Source organism: Copadichromis virginalis, linkage group LG8 (assembly GCF_057382275.1).
Source record: "Copadichromis virginalis isolate Kocher_CV1m ecotype Utaka linkage group LG8, C_Virginalis_male_GT1.1, whole genome shotgun sequence".
Classification (NCBI taxonomy): Eukaryota; Metazoa; Chordata; class Actinopteri; order Cichliformes; family Cichlidae; genus Copadichromis; species Copadichromis virginalis.
In genome coordinates, this window is record NC_140625.1 from 12,172,091 (window position 1) to 12,191,263 (window position 19,173).

Here is a 19,173-nt window from a genome sequence, read left to right on the forward strand (position 1 = left end):
TCTGCTTCCAAGTTGTGGGCGTTTTTTCCTTCTCAGTCTTGACTTTTTTTTTTTAGGGTGTTGCCTTTACAACTTTGGAGTTTCACCGGAGTGCTACTAACAAGGACAGTCAAGTCGGATACGTCCTGTAGCAACATTTAAAACTTTTCGGACCACCGTCGAGGACCCCCCGCTTTGTTTATTCCACACTTTTTCAGACGGTACGGGACCGCTTTATTATAGCCGCTGTTAGCCAGCTAAGCTAACGGACGCCGAGCTGCTGTAACGTCGGCTGAGTCGCCAGAGAGAGAGTCGTTCGATGCAGGCCATAAAGTGTGTGGTGGTGGGGGACGGGTAAGTTAAAGGGCAATTTTATTATCAATTTGAGCTCTTAAATGTTCACAGTTTGAAGCACAGTACGATGTTTTATGGCTGTTTTAGTTGACCCAGTTACCAACAGTTGGCTAGCGGCTAACATGCCTAAGATAACAGCCAACATGAGCGACAGCTGTTGTTGTGCCTGTTCTCCAGCCCAGCTGGGTCAGACAGATTTATCTGCATGCCCCGGTTCGGTGTGACTGAAAGGCTCCACAGCACGTTATTTAGCAGGCATTTCGTTTTTTATAAAGTGTTATGATTAAGTGCTTACATTTGTCTGTTTAAATTATGGTTTTACAACAGCTGTGAAGCTGCCCAAGGCCTTTGAGAAACTTAATTCACTCGTTGTTTGAGGCTTTAAAACAACAAACCACCATTAAAATTCAGCAGAAGCCATTTAATTTTAAATTAGCTGGGTCATTCCTTCTCAATTCCTCATATTTTTAAACATTTTCTGCTCAAACATCTCCGATTTGCCTACCAGTCAGAGTTTGGACTCCCATAGTGGTTGCTGTGAAAATTTAGCTTTATATCTCAAATATTTTTCTAGATATTTATTAAGTTTTAAATGCCCGTTCATCCACTTTCAGGCCTTTTTTTGCACATTGAAATCTGAGTCAATGTTTGAACATGAATATCTCAAAAACTAGAAAAGAAAGGGCCTGAAATTTCCCTTTCCCTACCATAAAAGTGATTCAGCATCCGTAATATGGGACAGATGCACATAGAAGACTGAATATTGGCAAGTTAAAATATTAATATTTGCGCACACACTAGTTAAATAAATAATTAAAATCTTCACATTGCAAACAAAAAAAGGAAGAAAAAATTGTGATAATTTGTCAATAGTGTATATTTGTATTGTTTTCTCATTTTGTTTTATGCTGGATTGAAAAAAAATTTGAATTTTTTTTACACAAAACAAAAATATCACCAATTAGCTTATTTCAAATTGATCAAAATTCTGGAGTATTCAGATGGTACTCTTAATTATTAATACTGATCCAATAATTTGATTAAATATTTGCTAAACCTACAGCCCTGAAGGAATCTTTGAATTCAGGTTAAGTTTACAGTGTTGTTAGAGATATTAAAAGGCGTTTTGAATACCCTTTTTTTCCCGATTTTAAATGTAAAACATGCATTATCAGACTCCTCTAGGGCAGTGTGCTTGCTTACAAAGTTGTTATTGGGTTGGGGTTGGATGTAGAGAAAAAAAATGTCTAGAATAATAGTTGATATATGAAGCAAACATTTCAATTTACTACCAAATTTATATATTGGAATAAGCTTTATGAAAATGAAAGTGAAAATGTTAAGTGAAATAGTACTTATGCAAATAAAAACATAATGTCTTTACCTGTGCTCAGCACAAAGTTTTATCTAGTAGTTGAGACCTATCATAGTTCACCGTATGACTGGGTGGCATTTAATGATCTCTCTCTCTCTGTGTGTGTGTGTGTGTGTGTGTGTGTGTGTGTGTGTGTGTGTGTGTGTGTGTACAAATTCTCACTTTGTTGAAAATCATGGATCAATCATGATGCATTTCTAAGCCTACAGTTCATTTTGTAATGTATTTGTATGTGCTCTTATCCCCTATACTATACTGTGTGTGTTTTAGATCGTATAATATAAAAGCTGTTTCAGGACACTCCTGGGCATAATTAAACTTTTGCGATTAAGACCTGACATCTCTTAGAAAGATCACAACAAAGCCAAAGCAGTAGGTCAGCAGTGGTCATCCAAAGCTAGATCTTTTACATGAAACCTGTAACTCGACATGTTAACCTGTCAAGTAGCACAGTTTCCCCATTCACACATTTCAAGTAAAGTGCTCCACTTCTCATCATTCCCTCCTTCCTCCTCTCAGGGCTGTGGGTAAAACATGTCTGCTAATCAGCTACACTACCAATGCCTTCCCCGGAGAGTACATCCCCACGGTGTAAGTATCACACACACAAAATCCCCCACTGGCCAGCTGAGGTAGGGGTGTCAAATTGACATGTGGCAGTTAATCTTGAACATTAAGTTGCATATTACAGAAGAAAAAAGTTTTGTACGTTTTTGCATAGTTTCAAAAACATTATCCACCTCTCATTCTCTGCAGCTTTGACAATTACTCTGCCAATGTGATGGTTGATGGGAAACCAGTGAACCTGGGACTGTGGGATACAGCAGGACAGGAGGATTATGACAGGCTCAGGCCACTGTCCTACCCGCAGACAGTATGTATACAGGCATATATTACATGTGTTTATCCACTGTCTTGCATAGTTTGGTGTAGCCAGACAATGTTCACTTACCCAGCACCGATTTGGAGTTATTCACTGGCCTCTAATACTCAAGACAGGGTCTGTGCATTCTGCAGAGTAGAGCCTTGTATCCACAGTACCTATACACTGTCTGGAGGACGGCTGGAGGAAGTGAAAAGCAGCTCTTGCTTTTGAAAAGCAGCTCTTGTTTGCCCTCTTTGTCTTCGCAGTCAAGTTGGCCTCTGTGCCAATGACTCGAGTAATGGGAGTCACTTTGTTTACCCAACAGGACCAGCCTGTGTTTGTGTTTATTTGTGAATCCTCACATCTGCATTAGTCAGTCTTATGTTCAAAATGTTCATCCTCAACTGTTATGGTTAATTAGTTCTTACAGTAAGTTTGGGTTATTATTTTCAAAGTTGGAACACAGACGCCTGCGCAGCGATAGTGAAGTTCTTAATGTCGTAGTGATTTGTGTCTGTTTTGTCCTCCTCAGGACGTGTTCCTGATTTGCTTTTCACTCGTCAGTCCAGCCTCCTTTGAAAACGTCCGTGCCAAGGTCAGTACAGCATGCTCTTTAATATTAACTTAACTGTTGTCCATGAAATGCCATTCTCAGATCAGCTTGGCTGGGTAATTGTGTTAGTGTGATACATAGCCAGATGATGGTGTGCATTTTTGACACAATTCTAAGTCTAGCTAAAGAAATATGCTTAATTTTAGGATTTTTTTTTGTCACAATGGTTTCCAAAAAACTATTAAAAAAAAATGTTTTAAAAGCAAAATGTAAGTTTTAGTTCAAATGCAGCTCTTTGATGCAATGATCACACTTCTTAAAGGTAACACTGTTTGAAACTGGAAACTGTGAAAGAAATCTGTTGTTTTAAACAATGCACTTGCATTCAGTATCGTCTTTTTATTTAATAATAATGCATGCCAACACTTCTGTCCTCACCCTGCAGTGGTACCCTGAGGTGAGGCACCATTGCCCCAACACACCTATAATCCTGGTGGGAACCAAGCTGGATCTAAGAGACGACAAGGACACCATTGAGAAGCTGAAGGAGAAGAAACTCTCTCCTATTATCTACCCGCAAGGGTTGGCCATGGCTAAAGAAATAAGTCAGTTGTAGCTCCACACTTTGACAAATGCTTCCTTTTTAAAAAAAAAAAAAATAATAATAATAATAATTTATTGACTATTATTTTAGAGGATGAGGATGCTAGAAGGCAAACTCTGCAAGGGACTATTTTAAATTTGGCAGATTCCTGTTAACTTGGCTGCAGACTGACAGCAGCAGCGACTGGCGTCTGTTTGTTGCTCGTTTGTCGATTCATTGTTGGCATTTCAGGAATATTTATTGACATTTTACACTTGTTACAGTATTTAAGTAGTGACTTTTCTCCTATAATTGTTTTTGCTGCTTTAGAAACAGCATTTTGTTTCATTTTCTTTTTGATGATATTTTTCTCATTTTAATAATAATAATAATAATAAGAAAAATAAAAACTTATTAATTAGCATCTGGACAGGTGTGCCTAATTAAGTGGCTGGCGAGTATATTGTGTCTATTTATAGTCACATAGTAGTTATTTGGAAGAGACCATCTCCTACCTTCCAGATGGAGCCTCAGAAACTAAGCCTTTAGAAATCTGATAAAACTGCGCACAATTTGTTTTAAACTTATAATTCATTATGGCAATTAAAATATTTAACATTTCTATTGCTGAGTTGTTTTTTTCATCATTGATTATTTGTAATTGTGTTTTTATCCATTTCTTTCTTTTCTATTTAGAAACCTCTGCTGCCTTTTGCTGCCTAAAGTGTAGAAGGATCTTAAAATATGTTTTGACTAAAAAAACGAGACTGTTCTTCTTTCCCCTTTTTGTTGACCAGGTGCAGTGAAATACTTGGAGTGCTCAGCTTTGACCCAGCGTGGCCTTAAAACGGTGTTTGATGAAGCCATCAGGGCAGTTCTGTGCCCACCACCTGTCAAGAGAAGGAGGAGGAAGTGCAGCGTGTTGTAACGGGGAGCAGCAAATACAGTCGAAATCAGAACTCGCCTACTTGGAGGGAAGAAGACGGCTGGGTTATTTTCACCCTGTGTCCTTGCTTACATAGAAGCTTTAGTAGATCATCTGAAAGAACTTTACAGATTTAAGGGGTGCAGAAGAGTTTCTGTCAGATCTTTTTCTCTGGGTTTGCATCTGTTTAGTCCTTTCAGATGGATGGGAAAGAAGTGATTTTTTGCTAAGGCCTCGGGGAACGGGAGGGCAGGGGATGTAATTGTTGAGCTGGGGAGAGAGGGAGGATTTTACTAAAAGAAAAACAAGTCGTCGGTTTTCTCAGACATTGTGAAGAAACACTACCTGAAGGTGAATTTCTCGTGACACTACCGTAGATTTAACACTAAAAGAAGGAAGTTCTGCACGGCACTCTATCCCCTACACACTAAGAGATTCCTGTTGCCTTGATTAAAATTTTAGTTTTAAGAGGTAAAAAGATTTTTTTTTTTAGATTTTTTTTTTTTTTTTTTTTTTTCCTCCATTGGACCATTTTTGTTTACACGTGTCATCCAACTAGAGGTGCTGCGAAAACTCAGCCATCTCTTGCTAGTCCCTCTGTGAACACTTTAATACTGTTTTTACCTGCACAACATGTCGTCATGCAGTTGTGAAGAAAACCTTTATTGCAGTCATTTTAGGGTTTAAATTTTTGAAGCTCCTGCTCAGAATGATTGCAAGAGTGCAGTGATCAAACATTAAAGAGACGGTGTCTGGTTAATATTTTTAACATTTAGTTGTCTTGTTCCTCAGTGTTTTTTTTCTAAATGTATCCATTGGTCTTGTCTCATCATATGTGAGCACAGTATTTTATGAATGACGGTCAGACATGTGAAGGTGTCTGTGCAGCAGGTCTTGTTTTGCTCTCCTTTATTTTTCCTTTAAAGTTGGGCCCTAGCTTTCACCAAATTTTACCCAGACGATGCTTCTTGCTAGTATGTGATACCCACTGTGTCATAGCCATCATGGAAGTGTGTAACATTTCATTTTGAACCCATCTATTACTGTCTGTTATGAAGCCAGTGAAGTAATTTTTGAAGGTCAGAGCTGATTTGAATGCATTTTGTTTTACAATTAAACTTCAGTAACAGAAAATTTATTATTTTGAAATGATCAAGTTGTGCGATTGCTCCAGGGAACTCAACATTTTATCAGCGTTTCATTGGCACAGAGGAAGTTGGATTTAATTTCTTAATAAATGTGGTTTCATTTTCACATTGTAATTTGCTGTGATTTCTTTTTCTTTTTTTTCCTTTTTTTTTTTAAGCAAATTTGTTAAACTCTGTTTTTACATTTTATATGATGCCACAGACATTCTTTTGTCAAGGTAAAGGTTTAAAAATGTTACTATTTCCAATGAAATGCTTTGATTGGAGTAGTCCAAATTTTAAAAAGGGGGAAAATGCCCCATTAACACTCAGTTTTGCTTCTGTACTCCACCACAATGGAAGCGGTGTACAGAAGCAAAACTACAAAAAGAGTCTCAGAGCTTCCTGTAAATTAACAGACGACATGGAGCCGCTGGTCTGTCCATCTCTTGTAGCGCAGCAGCAGTTGTCAACTTTTTCTGTCCCCGCTTGGAACCAGAACATGGTTCATACCTCCCGACACTTTAATGATCAACAACATTAAATTAAAAACAAAACAAGGATCCAAATTTATTAGCGTCAGCCAACGTATTTTTTTCATGCATAAATCATTTCCTTTCAACTTGGATTTACTCCAGATTTTTTCTTTCAACCAAGGTGGGAAAGTGTTACAAAAGTTTAAAAAAAACAGACATTTGAGTCTGCCTCAATTGTGGTCTATTATTTCCGAATATTAGTGTACCATATTAAACAATGTGGTGAACACTATAACCACAGTAGAGGAACATCAGCATGTTAATCTCACAGCCTCACTTAACTCGTGCAGTTGTAGATTTGTTCAGGTTCCTCGATATTACTTAAGTCAGTTATCTGCTTTCTTCCCTACCCTGACTTTGTGATTCATCGGCTAACAGCTAAACTTAATATTAAAATAAGCTCTGAGGAAAGGCCAGACATATTTCTTTTGCTCCTTGATAATTGTTCTTGTATGGCTTCATTCTTGGTCATTTGTGTGATGTGTAAAGGTTAAAAGTACATGGCTGCTTCACAGTTTGTAGGCTTTGGCTTTCCACTGCTCGTATACCAGGTTAGCAGCCACTGCATCTTCAACTCCCATTCCTGTTATTAAAAAAACAAAAAACAAAGACATTTTCAAAGCATTAAATTTCTTAATGAGATGAAAACATGAAGTAGAGGCCAGATTGTGTGGCTTTAAAGAGTGAGACTTACCAAGGGACTTAAACACGGTGGTCTTCTCTCTGTAAGCAGGTTTGATCCCATTAATAACATCTCCGAGCTCTGCAAACACCTCAACCTGCAAACGGCACAAACGCTGTAATATTCTTCCTCACATAAGATGCCAGTGACACACACACTGACCTGTAAGCATAACAGGAGATGACACACTGACCCCAGAGAGGATGACATCACCGGACTCGGCCATTGCTCCCTCCCTGCTGTCAGCATACACCACAGCCTCCTTCATCAATGAGTCATCCAGTTCCTGCCAATCTGGCCTGCAAGCTCCCACCGCTGGTTAGAGGAAAAGTAGAGAAACTGTTTTTCTTTTTAAAATTATTTTCTGTAGTAACTGGTAAAAAAACGCTCCATCTGTTTCCTCAGTTTTGCATAACCATCAATGTAAAAAAAAATCTCCCCCACTTCCCTTAAAATATTTTGTGGGTGAATTACTTCTCACCTGCCACATGGGCCCCTGGTTTGACCCACCGGCCACACAGCACTGGCTCTATAGACCTGGTTACTGTTACTATTACATCCGCTCCCCTCACTGCTTCCTCCACTGAACCACACACCGTCACGGGACCGCCAACTGAGCGGCGAAACTTCTCCGCTCCCTCCCTTCTGTGGTTCCACACCCGTACCTGAAATGAAGTTTCAGGGGAAGCGAAACAACCAACAAATCTTTGATTAGTTGGTGCAGTTAATGCATTAATATAGCTGTGATCAGTAACTGAGTAAATACTAAATGCAGTTTTTAAGTAATTTAATTTATTAAGGGATAAAAAATATCCAAACCTACCTGGCCCTGTGTGAAAATGTAATTGTCCCCTTGTTTGCAGATTTAAACCATGCTGGAGCATGAATGGCCTGTTTAAGGTCCTGTCAAAACATCTCAATCTGATTTAAGTCTGGTCTTTGACTAGGCCACTCCCAAAGCTTAATTTTCTGTTTATTGAGCCAATCAGAGGTGGACTAGCTGGTGTGTTTCAGATCATTGTCCTGCTGCAGAGCTCAGGGCATGAACTGATAACTGGACATCCTCCTTCAGGATTTTCTGCTAAAGCAGAACATCCTGGAATCATCAAGGAAACCAGGTGCTGATGCAGCAAAGCCTCCTCAGATCATCACATTAACATCACCATGTTTGACTGTTGGTTTGATGTTCTTTTTATGAAATGCTTTGAGTTTTATGGCAAGGTTTGAGTCCCATTACATGTGACTAATGGGAGTTCAGCTTTTCTCTCGTCAGTGCACAGAATATTTTCCCAGGTGTCTTGGGAATCATCAAGATGTTTTTGGCAAATGTGAGACGAGCCTTTCTTTTCTTTTTGGTCAGCAGTGGTTTTCATGTTGGATCTCTCCCATAGATGCTATTTTTGCCCAGTCTCTTTCTTAATGTGGAATCATGAACTCTGACCTTAACTGAGACAAGTGAACCCAGCAGTTCTTTAAATGCTGTTCTGGGCTCTTCTGTGACCTCCTGCATGAGTCTTCAAAGTGCTTTTGAAGTAATTTGGTAGGCCGGCCACTCCAGGAAAGGAAATTTTCTCCATTTCTGCATAATGGCTCTCACTGTGGCTCACTAGAGTCCCAATTTTGGTGCTTCTTAGAAATAGTTTTACAACCCTTTCCAGACTCATAGATGTCACTGATCTTGTTTCTCAGCTGTTGTGTTACTTTTTTAAATCTTTTAAGCCTGCTTCAGTTTGTCACAGAAGTTCTGTGTAAGTGATTTCTTTATTCAGCAGTAGGGATGGGTACCGGTATCCGGTTCTGACATAAACGGTAGTAACCAGACCAAAAAGCAGCGCACATTTCGGTACTCTGAATGGGACATTTTGGACCAACATTTTACACAGCACTCTCTACCACTATAATAGAAAACACCACATAAGGAAATATCTTCTGGAGGAATGGTACTTATCTCTAAAGAACAGCTCCAAATACCTGGAGAATTAATGCTAAAGAGCATTAAGAGTGTTCTGGTGGCACACGTCAAAAGACTATTGGTTTTTCCTTTAACATGAATGTATGGGTCATTCATACAATGTTCAGGTACTGCTGCTACTGTTACTGGTCAGAGATCATTTTAAATACCGACATCTGGCAAAATATAGAACACATTTTTATCACTTTCTCACCGACACCACTAGCAGGTCGGCAGCAGGGACTGCTCAAAGGAATGCTTTGTGCACATGCTTACTACTGTCCCTCTCTGTCAGCCCCACGAAGCTCAGCAAGCTGTGCTGTCACACATTTTGCACATTTAATAAGAGCCGACATCCTTCAGGTAACTCACAGTATGTTCAGTTTTGTGCAAAAGTCTGGGGTCCCTTATGTTGCACAGATTTCTTTAAATGAAAAAATAAATAAATGAAAACCCCTGCAGCAAACAAGCCTCTTAGTGGGGCAGACGTTGCACTTGCTTCTTATTCTTTAATAAATATGTAATAGTATGCTGTACTTAACGTATCATGTTCTCTAAAATAAATATATTTTTTGGAAGCATACCTCTTTAAATGAAAGCATTTCAGTGAAGGCTTTATAGTGACTCAGGGCTTGTTGGCCGGTCCCCAAGATGGCCAGAACCTCGGCTCCATGGCGCATCAGCAGCTGCATGACACACCAGGGCAGACCCAGAAGTTCAGAGCTACAGCAGGATTTCCAGAATAGAAAAGGCATGCTGTGAATAAATCGAGAGCGGAAGTACCTTAGCCGAGATTGCTGAAGCTCCAGCAGTACGCATGTTAGTGATTGCCTCTCCATCCATGACCTGCGGGTTGGAAGCATGAGACTGCAGCTCATAAAACCAAAGCCATCAGAAAGACAGGTGCATGCGGGGATTGAACTCACAGCTTTCATATGCCCGGACTCGGGATCCAGCAGCAACACTGTGGCTGACACTGATGGCAAAGTGGAGCCAGCCCCCCTGTTGTAGAAGCACACTAACTTTGTGGACAGGACTCCGTCATTCTCCATGTATGTAGGCATCAGCCCCAGAAACCTAGAAACGAGAGCGAGTTTCAACCAGCAGTAGCTGCACCCTGTTAATGGTTGATTTGTGCTGAAGCACTCTTGAAGCAGACGGAGGGCCTTACCCGTTGTGTTTCTGCAGGGGCACCGTGGAGCGCACAGGCTGGATAACCTCCGCGCTGTCCCGGCTGGAGAACTTACCTAAAGCCTCCTCCAGACGGGGGATCAGCTCTTTGTAATGCAACAGGCTCTCAACTTCACGCTCCCATATGATAACAGGAGGAGCCCCAGCCATGGCTGATGCGGAACTGACTTAACTGGTTTGGTACAAAATTTGAGTCAACATCGAGCGGGATTTGAGCTGCGTTCAAGAGCCGCAGTAAAGCTTTTTTAAACATGTTGCGCGGAGAGAGGCGGGACGCACTGAGGAGGCTGTATAATCCACTGCGCTTTCCAAGCGCCAGGCTCCCGTAGTCTGTGATTTGGCACCAGTTTAAGGGGAGAAAGTATTCAAACAAGCCAATCTCAGGTTGATACCCACTTAATCCGTGTTTAAGTGTTGCAGTTTCTACGCAAACGATTGTGAAACAATGTCCTGTCTTCACATTATAACCAGTAACGGGGCCAGCTAGATGCTGCTTTCTTTGACTTCCACAGTTGTTAGTATTTGTATGACTGTAGAAATTCGGAATTATGAATTCATTACTTTTAATTGACAATTTACATCCGTGCTTTTGAGAACGTTTCCCGACTGATTATTTATCCTGATGCAAAAAAAGGAAACAAATTGTAATTAACATTTTGATGTAGTGATCAGTGTAAGAACGTGTTTTATACAGTACTGTACAAAGGTTTTGAGCCAGAAAAAATTGGAAAGAGGTGATCGATTTATCAAAACACATGCAAAAACATACGGAATTACAGCATATACAGCAAAAACAGTTTGTTGGGTCAGTGTTTGGTATGACCACATTTATTCTTTCAATTCTCTTAGGATATTTTGCCTGTCATTTCTTTAAGTAGTCTTTGAGAATAGTTGTCAAGGCTGCTTGACTTCTGCCATGCTGAAGACCGTTTGAACCAAACATTTCAAAGCCATCACTAAATATGACCTGTTTGCCACTGATTTCCATCCCAGTGTTTCTGTAACCTGGTGTACCTCAGCCTTTTCTCCATGTTTCCTTCCACTGAGACCATTTCTGATAAGGCTTCAGTGAAGAATAGATGCATCTCTCAGGTCCTGGGTCAGGTCTCTCAAGGACATGATTTTCAGATAGTCCTCATCTGCTATTTTCTTTGACACACATCAGACCATGCAGAGATACGCCCCGTTTTCTGTTACTAACCATTTGGGAATCACTTTGTTTGAACTCATCTTGAAAATTTTTTTTAATGAACACAAGACCAGGTTTTAAAAAATAACAAAAAGAATTATTTTATTAAGTGAGCAGGGCTACTACAAACTCCTGATGAGAAACATCGGTCCCAAAAAGCAAGAAACAAAACAAAAACACAATTAAACATGATTTTCCCCCCTCATGTTTAATCAAACAAAGGACAGCACTATTTAAAATGGGGTTTTTTTTCCCCCTCAAGGAGTTTTTGTCAGTGAAAGAAAAATCACACAAGCAGTCTCTCAATGGCCATCTGAACAGACTGGATCTGTGGCTTGAGCTGAGACCCCTCTTTTATAGTGACTGAGGTAGCGATAACGGGGCGCGACACCCCACAGGCCCGGCCCAAGGCCTGCTTGGAGCGGACGAACACGTAGGGGACGTTCTTGTCCTCGCAGAGCAGCGGCAGGTGGAGGATGATCTCCAGTGGTTCCGCATCAGCAGCCATCACGATAAACTCAGCGATGCCTCTGTTCAGGGTTTTAGTGGCTGGGGAAGAAAGAGCAACTTGAATACAGCAAGTTTGTTCTTGGAAACAAAAAAACAAAACAATGCTCAGCATATTACAGGTTACACAAGAAAAAGTGCCCTTCATTACTGCTGCACCGTTATTCTTTTTGTGGCCCACAACAAAAATACAAGTGTCTGTTTAACACATTTTTCACAAGCACTTAGTAATTCATATAATAAAAGCACTCAACATTGGCTAATCATTAGGCTCCACAGGAAGACACAGCTACGGTGTAATTTAACAATTATCTGTGTAAACAATACTAAAAGTTATTTTTCTTCTCGCAGGCATTCCATTCATGCAGAAATCAGAGGCTTGTGACTAAAGCTTGTTGTTTAAAGTGAAGAGAAACCACGTTTCGAGCATGCTGGTGTCGCCTGTCCACTCAAATGCGTTCATTAACAACTTAAATATTAATTTGCACCGACCGTGTCGCACGGCACGTTGTGTTTACCCACCTTCGTTGGCTCCCTTCCTCAGTTGCTTATAGTTTGAGGCTTGCTGCACCAGATCCAGGATAGTTTTGGTCAGCGTGGCATCGGCCAGCGGGTAGGCCTTTGGGTTGACTTGTGCTTCAGTCTGCTCACCACACAGAAACAAAGTAACTCCATGTTAACCAAGAGAAACCAGTTAACGGGGGAAAAAAGTCACCAGCACCGTTTCTGGTCACTTCTACTGAATTCTGCACTTAATTTACTATGCTCGCTGGTAGCTAACTAGCTACTCTGTTAGCTTGTTCGTTCGAGAAGACACTCACCATGGTGTTTTTGTGCTATTCGGGCCCTCTCGGCGAAATGCTTCACGGAGGACTATTTTAATTCGACTGGCTTCTGAAAGATTAACGATACGATGCAAAATGCGATCTCCTGTGATGTATTTTACAGCGGTACCAACTCTCTAAGCTCCGTCGCATGCAACGAGTCCAAACGTTTGCCACACGTGTGGTGTGAGGCGCATGCGCGCTGGCGAAATCACAGGAAGTGCTTTGGGAGAAAAAAAACGTTGTTAATAAATTGAAAAATACAACGAAACAAGTCACTTTCATTTTTTTTTTTTACCAAATAATAGACAACCTGGAAAGGGATTACATTTTTTTATTGAACAACAAATACCTTTTAAAATGAATACACGGAATTTTTTTTCTTTTCCCTTCAGCTGCTCCCTTCAGTGCTCAGCACATCTGCCCTGTGCCAAAGTAGTTCAACCTGGCAACATTCTGTTCTTTCACAGCAACCCTCCGCATGTGCTTCTTCACTACATCCATGAACATCCTCTGTGGTTTTCATTTTATCCTCCTGCCTGGCAGCTCCACATTCAACATCCGTTTACATAATTTCTAGTCCAATGAAAAAAAAATATTTAACACATAAAATTATTTTATTTTATTTTATTTTATTTTATTTTATTTTATTTTATTTTATTTTATTTTATTTTATTTTATTTTATTTTATTTTATCTCCAGGGCAGCAGAGGGCGCGCGGTCACTGACTAGGCACCGTTTACAAGCGAAGAAAGCGCTGAGCATTCTGGGTAGGGCACTTTGAAGCCAGCCATATTGCTTCATCGTCCTGACCCAAGGCAAGAGGGGAGATGAAGGGGATTCGGGGAATCAGTCAGTTATCGGTGAGGACTCGGGCAATGTGTCCTACGTGTCTGTGTGTCGGAACATTTGCACACCGAGCTGTGGGCTGTGTTTGTTAGACGGTGTCTAAATTCCGGGTCGTGTCCGGGCAGGCTTTGATGAGGAGCAGACGAGGAAGCAGTCAGCTAAGTCTTGTCATGAATGACTCCGAGCATAACCAGCAATAACCTGCTAGTTACATCACGAACCCCGCGGATTTTAAGTCGTTGTACACCCAGCTTAATACTGTCTATTCAGTTAATTCAAGTAAGGCTTAGAGAAATCAAACTAGTTGACGTCTGAGAGATGAGAGCTAGCTAGGTTCATGTTTATGAAGGACCTAGCCGTCGAGTTGCTTAACTTACATTTCCATTTTACTATCTAATGATGTCTTCCTCTTTCTTATCTGCAATATTGTGCAATTATTGCAGTTTGGATTTTGCAGTAAACATCTACACTTATGTGTGTTTACTGAGTGAGAACCTTTGCAGCCTGAAATGGTAGATTGTAGCTAGTTTTAAAAAGATAAGTTCTTACTTTTTCACATTTGTCGTTAAAGGCTTGTAATGTTGTTTGCCATCGTTCTGATGGAACACACCAAGAACCATATAGAGGTTGTTATTACATTTCAGAGTACATTACAATCTTACAAATCCTTGATACCTTCAAAGATAATTTGGAAGAATTAACCTGCAGATTAAAACCAGGTGATATGCTTAAACAAAATGCAGAACAGAGACTTAAGTGGGCCTTGTCATAAGATTATTTTTTCACCTGCATAATTCTAGCTTCATAGTTAGTCACAACATTCAGTTCTTTTAGTACAGGCTGCCCTACTAATGCCATTGATCCCATTATTTTAAAGTTTGTGCTCATATCAGCCAAAAGGCCAGCAAAACATTAGTTGTAATGTCCTGCCTTCCTGTATTCTTTGTTTTTTTTTCCCCAGACAAGGTTTTATGCAGCCCAGGCTGCCCGTAAGGTGGAGGTCACTGGTTTTCATCCACAGGATGTTCAGGTCAGTGGTTGTTGACTTCTTTTTCTTCTCTGCAGAAACGCTTCTATGCGGCTGCCAGAAAAGACCAGTCCCTTGCTCAGCCCCTGGCTGGCCTCAGCCTCTCTCCCAGGGTTGGCCATTCCTACCAGGATGTCCATGTATGTCGGGCAGTGATGAAAATTGTATATATTGGTTGTGTTTTAAGCTTTATCTGTTTGTTTCACCTTGCTGAATATAAATGTTAAGTAATCTAACTAAATGCCCGCATTATCTGAGCTGTATAAATGAAAGCCAAGGAAACCAGTTAACTGAATCACTGCCTATAACTCAGGGTACTAAGAATGCTAAAGGACATCTCTATATGTCTCCAGGTGACCAGGCTGCCCAGTGGGCTGGTTATCGCTTCACTGGAGAATTATTCTCCAGCCTCCAAAATTGGAGTCTTCATCAAGGCTGGGTGTCGCTATGAAACCCCTGAAAACCAGGGTGTCACCCACCTCCTCCGGCTGGCGTCCGGTCTGGTATGTAACTTAAAAAAAATCATCACATTTAGCTTGAAGTAACCATTGTCATCATCAACCTTGGTTCTTTGGTGTTGTTGAAAGACAGAAATGAGTAAAGCTGCAGAAGCACCAGAATACAAACCAAATCTTTATTCAGTTTTAGGTAAAAGTCTTATTTTGAGTAGAAATATAACAGTGTTTACATATTAAAAAGCCTGCACAACTGTTGTTAATAAATGGAGCTTAAGACCACTGCTTTTGTAATCATGTGTAACATTGCTGCATTTCAGTTGACATGTTACTTAACTTTTCTACCTTTTCAGACAACCAAGGGAGCTTCAGCTTTCAAGATATGCCGTGGAATTGAGGCAGTGGGAGGCAGTCTTAGGTCAATAACTAAAAGGTTTATCCTGTAAATAGTCATTTAATGCTGATTTTTTTTAGGTGTCTAATTGTATATCTGTTTATTTCTGTGCAGCGTGACTTCATCCAGAGAGAATATGACCTACACCGTTGACTGCTTAAGAGATGACGTGTGAGTCTCTGCATATCACCTGTGTGTATGATGTGTGTTGACATGATTGAGTAATAGTAATAATAATGTAATGAAAATGTTTGAAGTACTAGGAGATACTTAAAGAACTTTGTCTCTTTCTATTTACACACTTTTCCATATTTTGTTGAAATGACTACATTCACTGGAACATATGAATGCTCTGAGATGTGATGTTGCAGGAGTGATAACTGTCTTTTCCCGCTTGCTCTATTATTGGTCTCTAGTGACACAGTGATGGAGTATTTGATCAATGTGACAACAGCCCCCGAATTCCGTTCGTGGGAGGTGTCAGACCTCACCCCAAAAGTAAAGGTGGACAAGGCACAAGCTGCACAGAGCACCCAGATAGGTGGGTCCTTTGTTTCTCTTACAACACTCAGTTTTTGAAAGATTTTTAAGGGATCTGTTGTTTTAATATAGAACTACTTAATTTATATTCCCAACTGTGAGCCTGATTAATATTTTAAAAAGCTTCTTGGTTGTTCGATTAATCAATAATTACCCTGTAGAGCCTAGATACCAAACTGTCATATAGGGACAGTAATGTTCTCTCTGTTTTTTCTTCACCATGAGTGCGCTGCAGCTAACAGTCACCCATCCATCTTTTTCAGGTGTGGTTGAAGGTCTGCATGAAGCTGCCTACAAGAACGCCCTGTGTAACTCCTTGTACTGCCCAGACCACATGATCAACGACATCCACTCTGAGCATGTGAGTATATATTTTTATTTGTCTTTTATCAGTACGAAACGTACAAACTAAAACAATTATGAATTATTGCAATGTTTCCATTTTTCCCCAGCTGCACCAGTTTGTCCAGAACAATTTCACCAGTGCAAGAATGGCCCTTGTTGGACTTGGTAAGTGTTAGGATTTAAAGTATTTTCCATATAAAGAAAGAAGTAGCCAGATTTTGGATAAACGATAACAATGCTTACCTTTCTACTAGGTGTTGACCACACTGTGCTGAAGCAAGTGGGAGAGCAGTTCCTCAACATCCGCAGTGGAGCCGGCACCACAGGGGCTAAGGCACAGTATCGTGGAGGTGAGGCGAGCTGGCTGAGAGGGGGAAGGAAAAGGAAAAAATATAGGATTTAAGCAAATTTTGAATGAATGATTCCAACCTGAGAAATTGATAGACCTTGCAGACTTCCCTGTCTCATGACCTCGTGCCCATTTCCAGGTGAGATTCGCCTGCCCAGCACCAGCAGTCTGGTCCATTCAGCCGTGGTGAGCCAGTCAGCAGCAGCAGGCACCAGCGAGGCTCTGGCCTTCAGTGTGCTGCAGCATTTACTGGGAGCTGGGCCGCACGTCAAGAGAGGAGCAGGCGTCGCCAGTAAACTGGTCCAGGGTGTTTCCAAGGCAACAGCAGACCCCTTTGATGTGAGTGCTTTTCACTTTTGTAAGATAAATTGTAAATAAGCCATACGCCTACAGAGCAGTGTGTCTGCACATTAACCACAAAAACACAATCCAGCTTTATTCTAATTCAGTCTTCGTCTCCCACACCAGGTCACTGCTTTCAATACAAGCTACTCTGACTCTGGTCTGTTTGGGGTCTACACCATCTCTCAGGCTGCAGCTGCCGGTGATGTGAGTATGCCCCGTAGTCTTGAAAATAATTTTTCTTTACTTTTCCCCCAAATGAAACTGCTATTGAGAGCACTGTTTCACTCTTCTCTGCAGGTGATCAAGGCTGCTCTTGCCCAGGTGAAGGCTGTTGCTGACGGTGGAGTCACAGCTGCTGACCTCACTCGAGCAAAGTGAGTCAGACAGACAGAAACAGGATGAGAGAGACCCGACAGAATGTACATTTTCTGCTATTTGGCTATAGAAACGCTGGGGGAAGGAGGGGGGAGGGGCGTGTACTTAGCGTTTATTTTAAAGATTTTTAAATTTTCAGGTTTAGGTTAATGAAAGAAAAATCTAGTGACAAATAATGCTGATAGATTCATCGGTATATAGAGTAATTAAAATTAGCTTCTTTTTTTTGTTTTTCAAGGCAGGAAAAATATGAAAGGGGCCGCTGGCCTGTATAAAAGGAAGATGTTACATGCGCACTGGATTGTGTTATGTAATTTAAAAATCTTTTAAACACGCTGCAGTAGAGAGAAGCATCTCATTTTTACTGGCATTGTATGATTTATCTGCCTTCAGGAAGTGAGTTCAGACTTCTCCCACAGCTTGTAATTTCTGGGGTTTTTTTTTGTACAGCTGCCACTTGTTGCCTCTTTTGTTGATTGTTGATATAGAGCTAGCAGATGTTTTGGACATTGATCCCAATTATGAATTTGGCTTCTAAGTGTTCACTACCAAATGCATCCTTTCATTTGCAGTGGTGCATTTTCAACTCTCCCTAAAAGCTCAAACCCACCTGATGTTTAGAGTCTTTAAGGAACAGTCTGTCTTGGGTCTATTTGATGAGTCTGTGGAACGGTTCTAGTGGCCTGCAATTACTTTTAATTTGATTCGGGGTGTGTCACAGTCTGCTTTTGGTAGCACGTAATAGCTGACTGATGGCTTCACCTCTCTGTCACTGGCCCCACTAAAGAATGCAGGTCCACTGCCACTTGGGCCTTTCTTCACACCTGTCTGCAGCTGCAGTCGACCCCTGGTGGAGGCTGGCCAGCTGGACCCAGCAGCTGCTCTTGCCAGACTGGTTTCATGTTCAAAACACCCCCTAACTAGGACCTGACTCACTACTGGATGAAGCTCTGCCCTCCATCACCTCCATATTTATTTTTTCTTTTTACTCATTCCTGTATTTTTTTTTAATAACATTTGCAGATAAATAAGATTCCTTATTAAAACTTTTAAACAATTTTAAACTATGCTAACTGCATAATGTTTAATACATTCCCCTCCTCATTTCTTTCTGCAGGGCTCAGCTTAAGTGCCACTACCTGATGTCTCTGGAAACCTCAGAGGGTTTGCTGGAAGCCATGGGCAGTCAGGCTCTGACTGATGCATCCTACCAATCCCCCGAAGAAATGTCCAAAAAAATTGACAACATTTCCTTGACTGATGTTGCTAATGTAAGACTTTGTTTTGTTTTTTGTCTGTGCTTTGTCGTAGTGTAAAAGTGGCGTGTAAACTTAGCTCTTCTTCTTTTTTTCAGGCTGCCAAAACATTCGTATCTGGAAAGAAGACCATGGCATCCAGTGGCAATCTTGTAAAAACACCCTTCGTGGATGAGATCTAAATCCCACCCTCATCACCACACACTCAAGCGTGGTTGACAGCAAAGCAGAATTCGTTTCTTCTACATTTGAACAACAAAAAAAGGATTATTTTACAATGGTGTTCTCCTCAGACATTTGTCGTAACAACACTGGGTATTTATAGGTGTTGAAACAGTATACTTTCAGGTGATGCTGCTCTGGTGCATCACACTCATGTGTCCACGTTAACTGTATAGCTGATGTAAAATAAGGAATAAATTCTATCTACCACACCGAGTTTAAGGTCATTGGTGTCTTGAATAAAAGTTTGAGTTGGTGGAAACTGATCAAATCAGACTTGAGTTTACTTGATCTGATAATAACCACAGTGTGGCTGCATGCTTTCGGGAATGGGGCTTTAGTCCCCACCGTGTGTGTCCAGGAAATTATTACCAC

The 19,173-nt window shown here is 40.8% G+C and overlaps 4 protein-coding genes across 5 annotated transcripts; 2 read left to right on the forward strand and 2 right to left on the reverse strand.

The window, feature by feature from the left end:
• Window positions 1-5,888, forward strand: LOC146702804 (ras-related C3 botulinum toxin substrate 1). The gene is made up of 6 exons (XM_085465809.1): window positions 1-333; window positions 2,228-2,299; window positions 2,465-2,582; window positions 3,106-3,168; window positions 3,572-3,731; window positions 4,507-5,888. The coding sequence occupies exons 1-6, from the start codon at window positions 299-301 to the stop codon at window positions 4,635-4,637; spliced, it is 579 nt and encodes a 192-aa protein (XP_085321935.1). The 5' UTR covers window positions 1-298; the 3' UTR covers window positions 4,638-5,888.
• A 418-nt stretch (window positions 5,889-6,306) lies between these two features.
• crym (crystallin, mu) lies at window positions 6,307-10,321 on the reverse strand. The gene is made up of 8 exons (XM_085465807.1): window positions 10,102-10,321; window positions 9,857-10,007; window positions 9,714-9,776; window positions 9,515-9,616; window positions 7,461-7,644; window positions 7,173-7,294; window positions 6,992-7,076; window positions 6,307-6,880 (listed from the first exon to the last, which is right to left on the reverse strand). Exons 1-8 carry the CDS (start codon window positions 10,269-10,271, stop codon window positions 6,807-6,809), a joined length of 951 nt encoding a protein of 316 aa, XP_085321933.1. The 5' UTR covers window positions 10,272-10,321; the 3' UTR covers window positions 6,307-6,806.
• A 1,064-nt stretch (window positions 10,322-11,385) lies between these two features.
• On the reverse strand, window positions 11,386-12,845 carry snu13b (SNU13 homolog, small nuclear ribonucleoprotein b (U4/U6.U5)). The gene is made up of 3 exons (XM_085465814.1): window positions 12,639-12,845; window positions 12,340-12,460; window positions 11,386-11,859 (listed from the first exon to the last, which is right to left on the reverse strand). Exons 1-3 carry the CDS (start codon window positions 12,639-12,641, stop codon window positions 11,597-11,599), a joined length of 387 nt encoding a protein of 128 aa, XP_085321940.1. The 5' UTR covers window positions 12,642-12,845; the 3' UTR covers window positions 11,386-11,596.
• A 552-nt stretch (window positions 12,846-13,397) lies between these two features.
• Window positions 13,398-19,014, forward strand: uqcrc2b (ubiquinol-cytochrome c reductase core protein 2b). Of its 2 annotated transcripts, none has more exons than XM_085465803.1 (14): window positions 13,398-13,504; window positions 14,452-14,520; window positions 14,871-15,020; window positions 15,326-15,390; window positions 15,481-15,537; window positions 15,783-15,907; window positions 16,170-16,267; window positions 16,359-16,416; window positions 16,506-16,601; window positions 16,740-16,939; window positions 17,069-17,149; window positions 17,243-17,319; window positions 18,438-18,591; window positions 18,675-19,014. In XM_085465803.1, exons 1-14 carry the CDS (start codon window positions 13,472-13,474, stop codon window positions 18,756-18,758), a joined length of 1,347 nt encoding a protein of 448 aa, XP_085321929.1. In that variant the 5' UTR covers window positions 13,398-13,471; the 3' UTR covers window positions 18,759-19,014. The 2 variants fall into 2 exon arrangements, with proteins under 2 accessions (XP_085321929.1, XP_085321928.1); XM_085465802.1 differs by lacking the exon at window positions 14,452-14,520 and adding an exon at window positions 14,556-14,657.
• The last annotated feature ends 159 nt before the right edge of the window (window positions 19,015-19,173 follow it).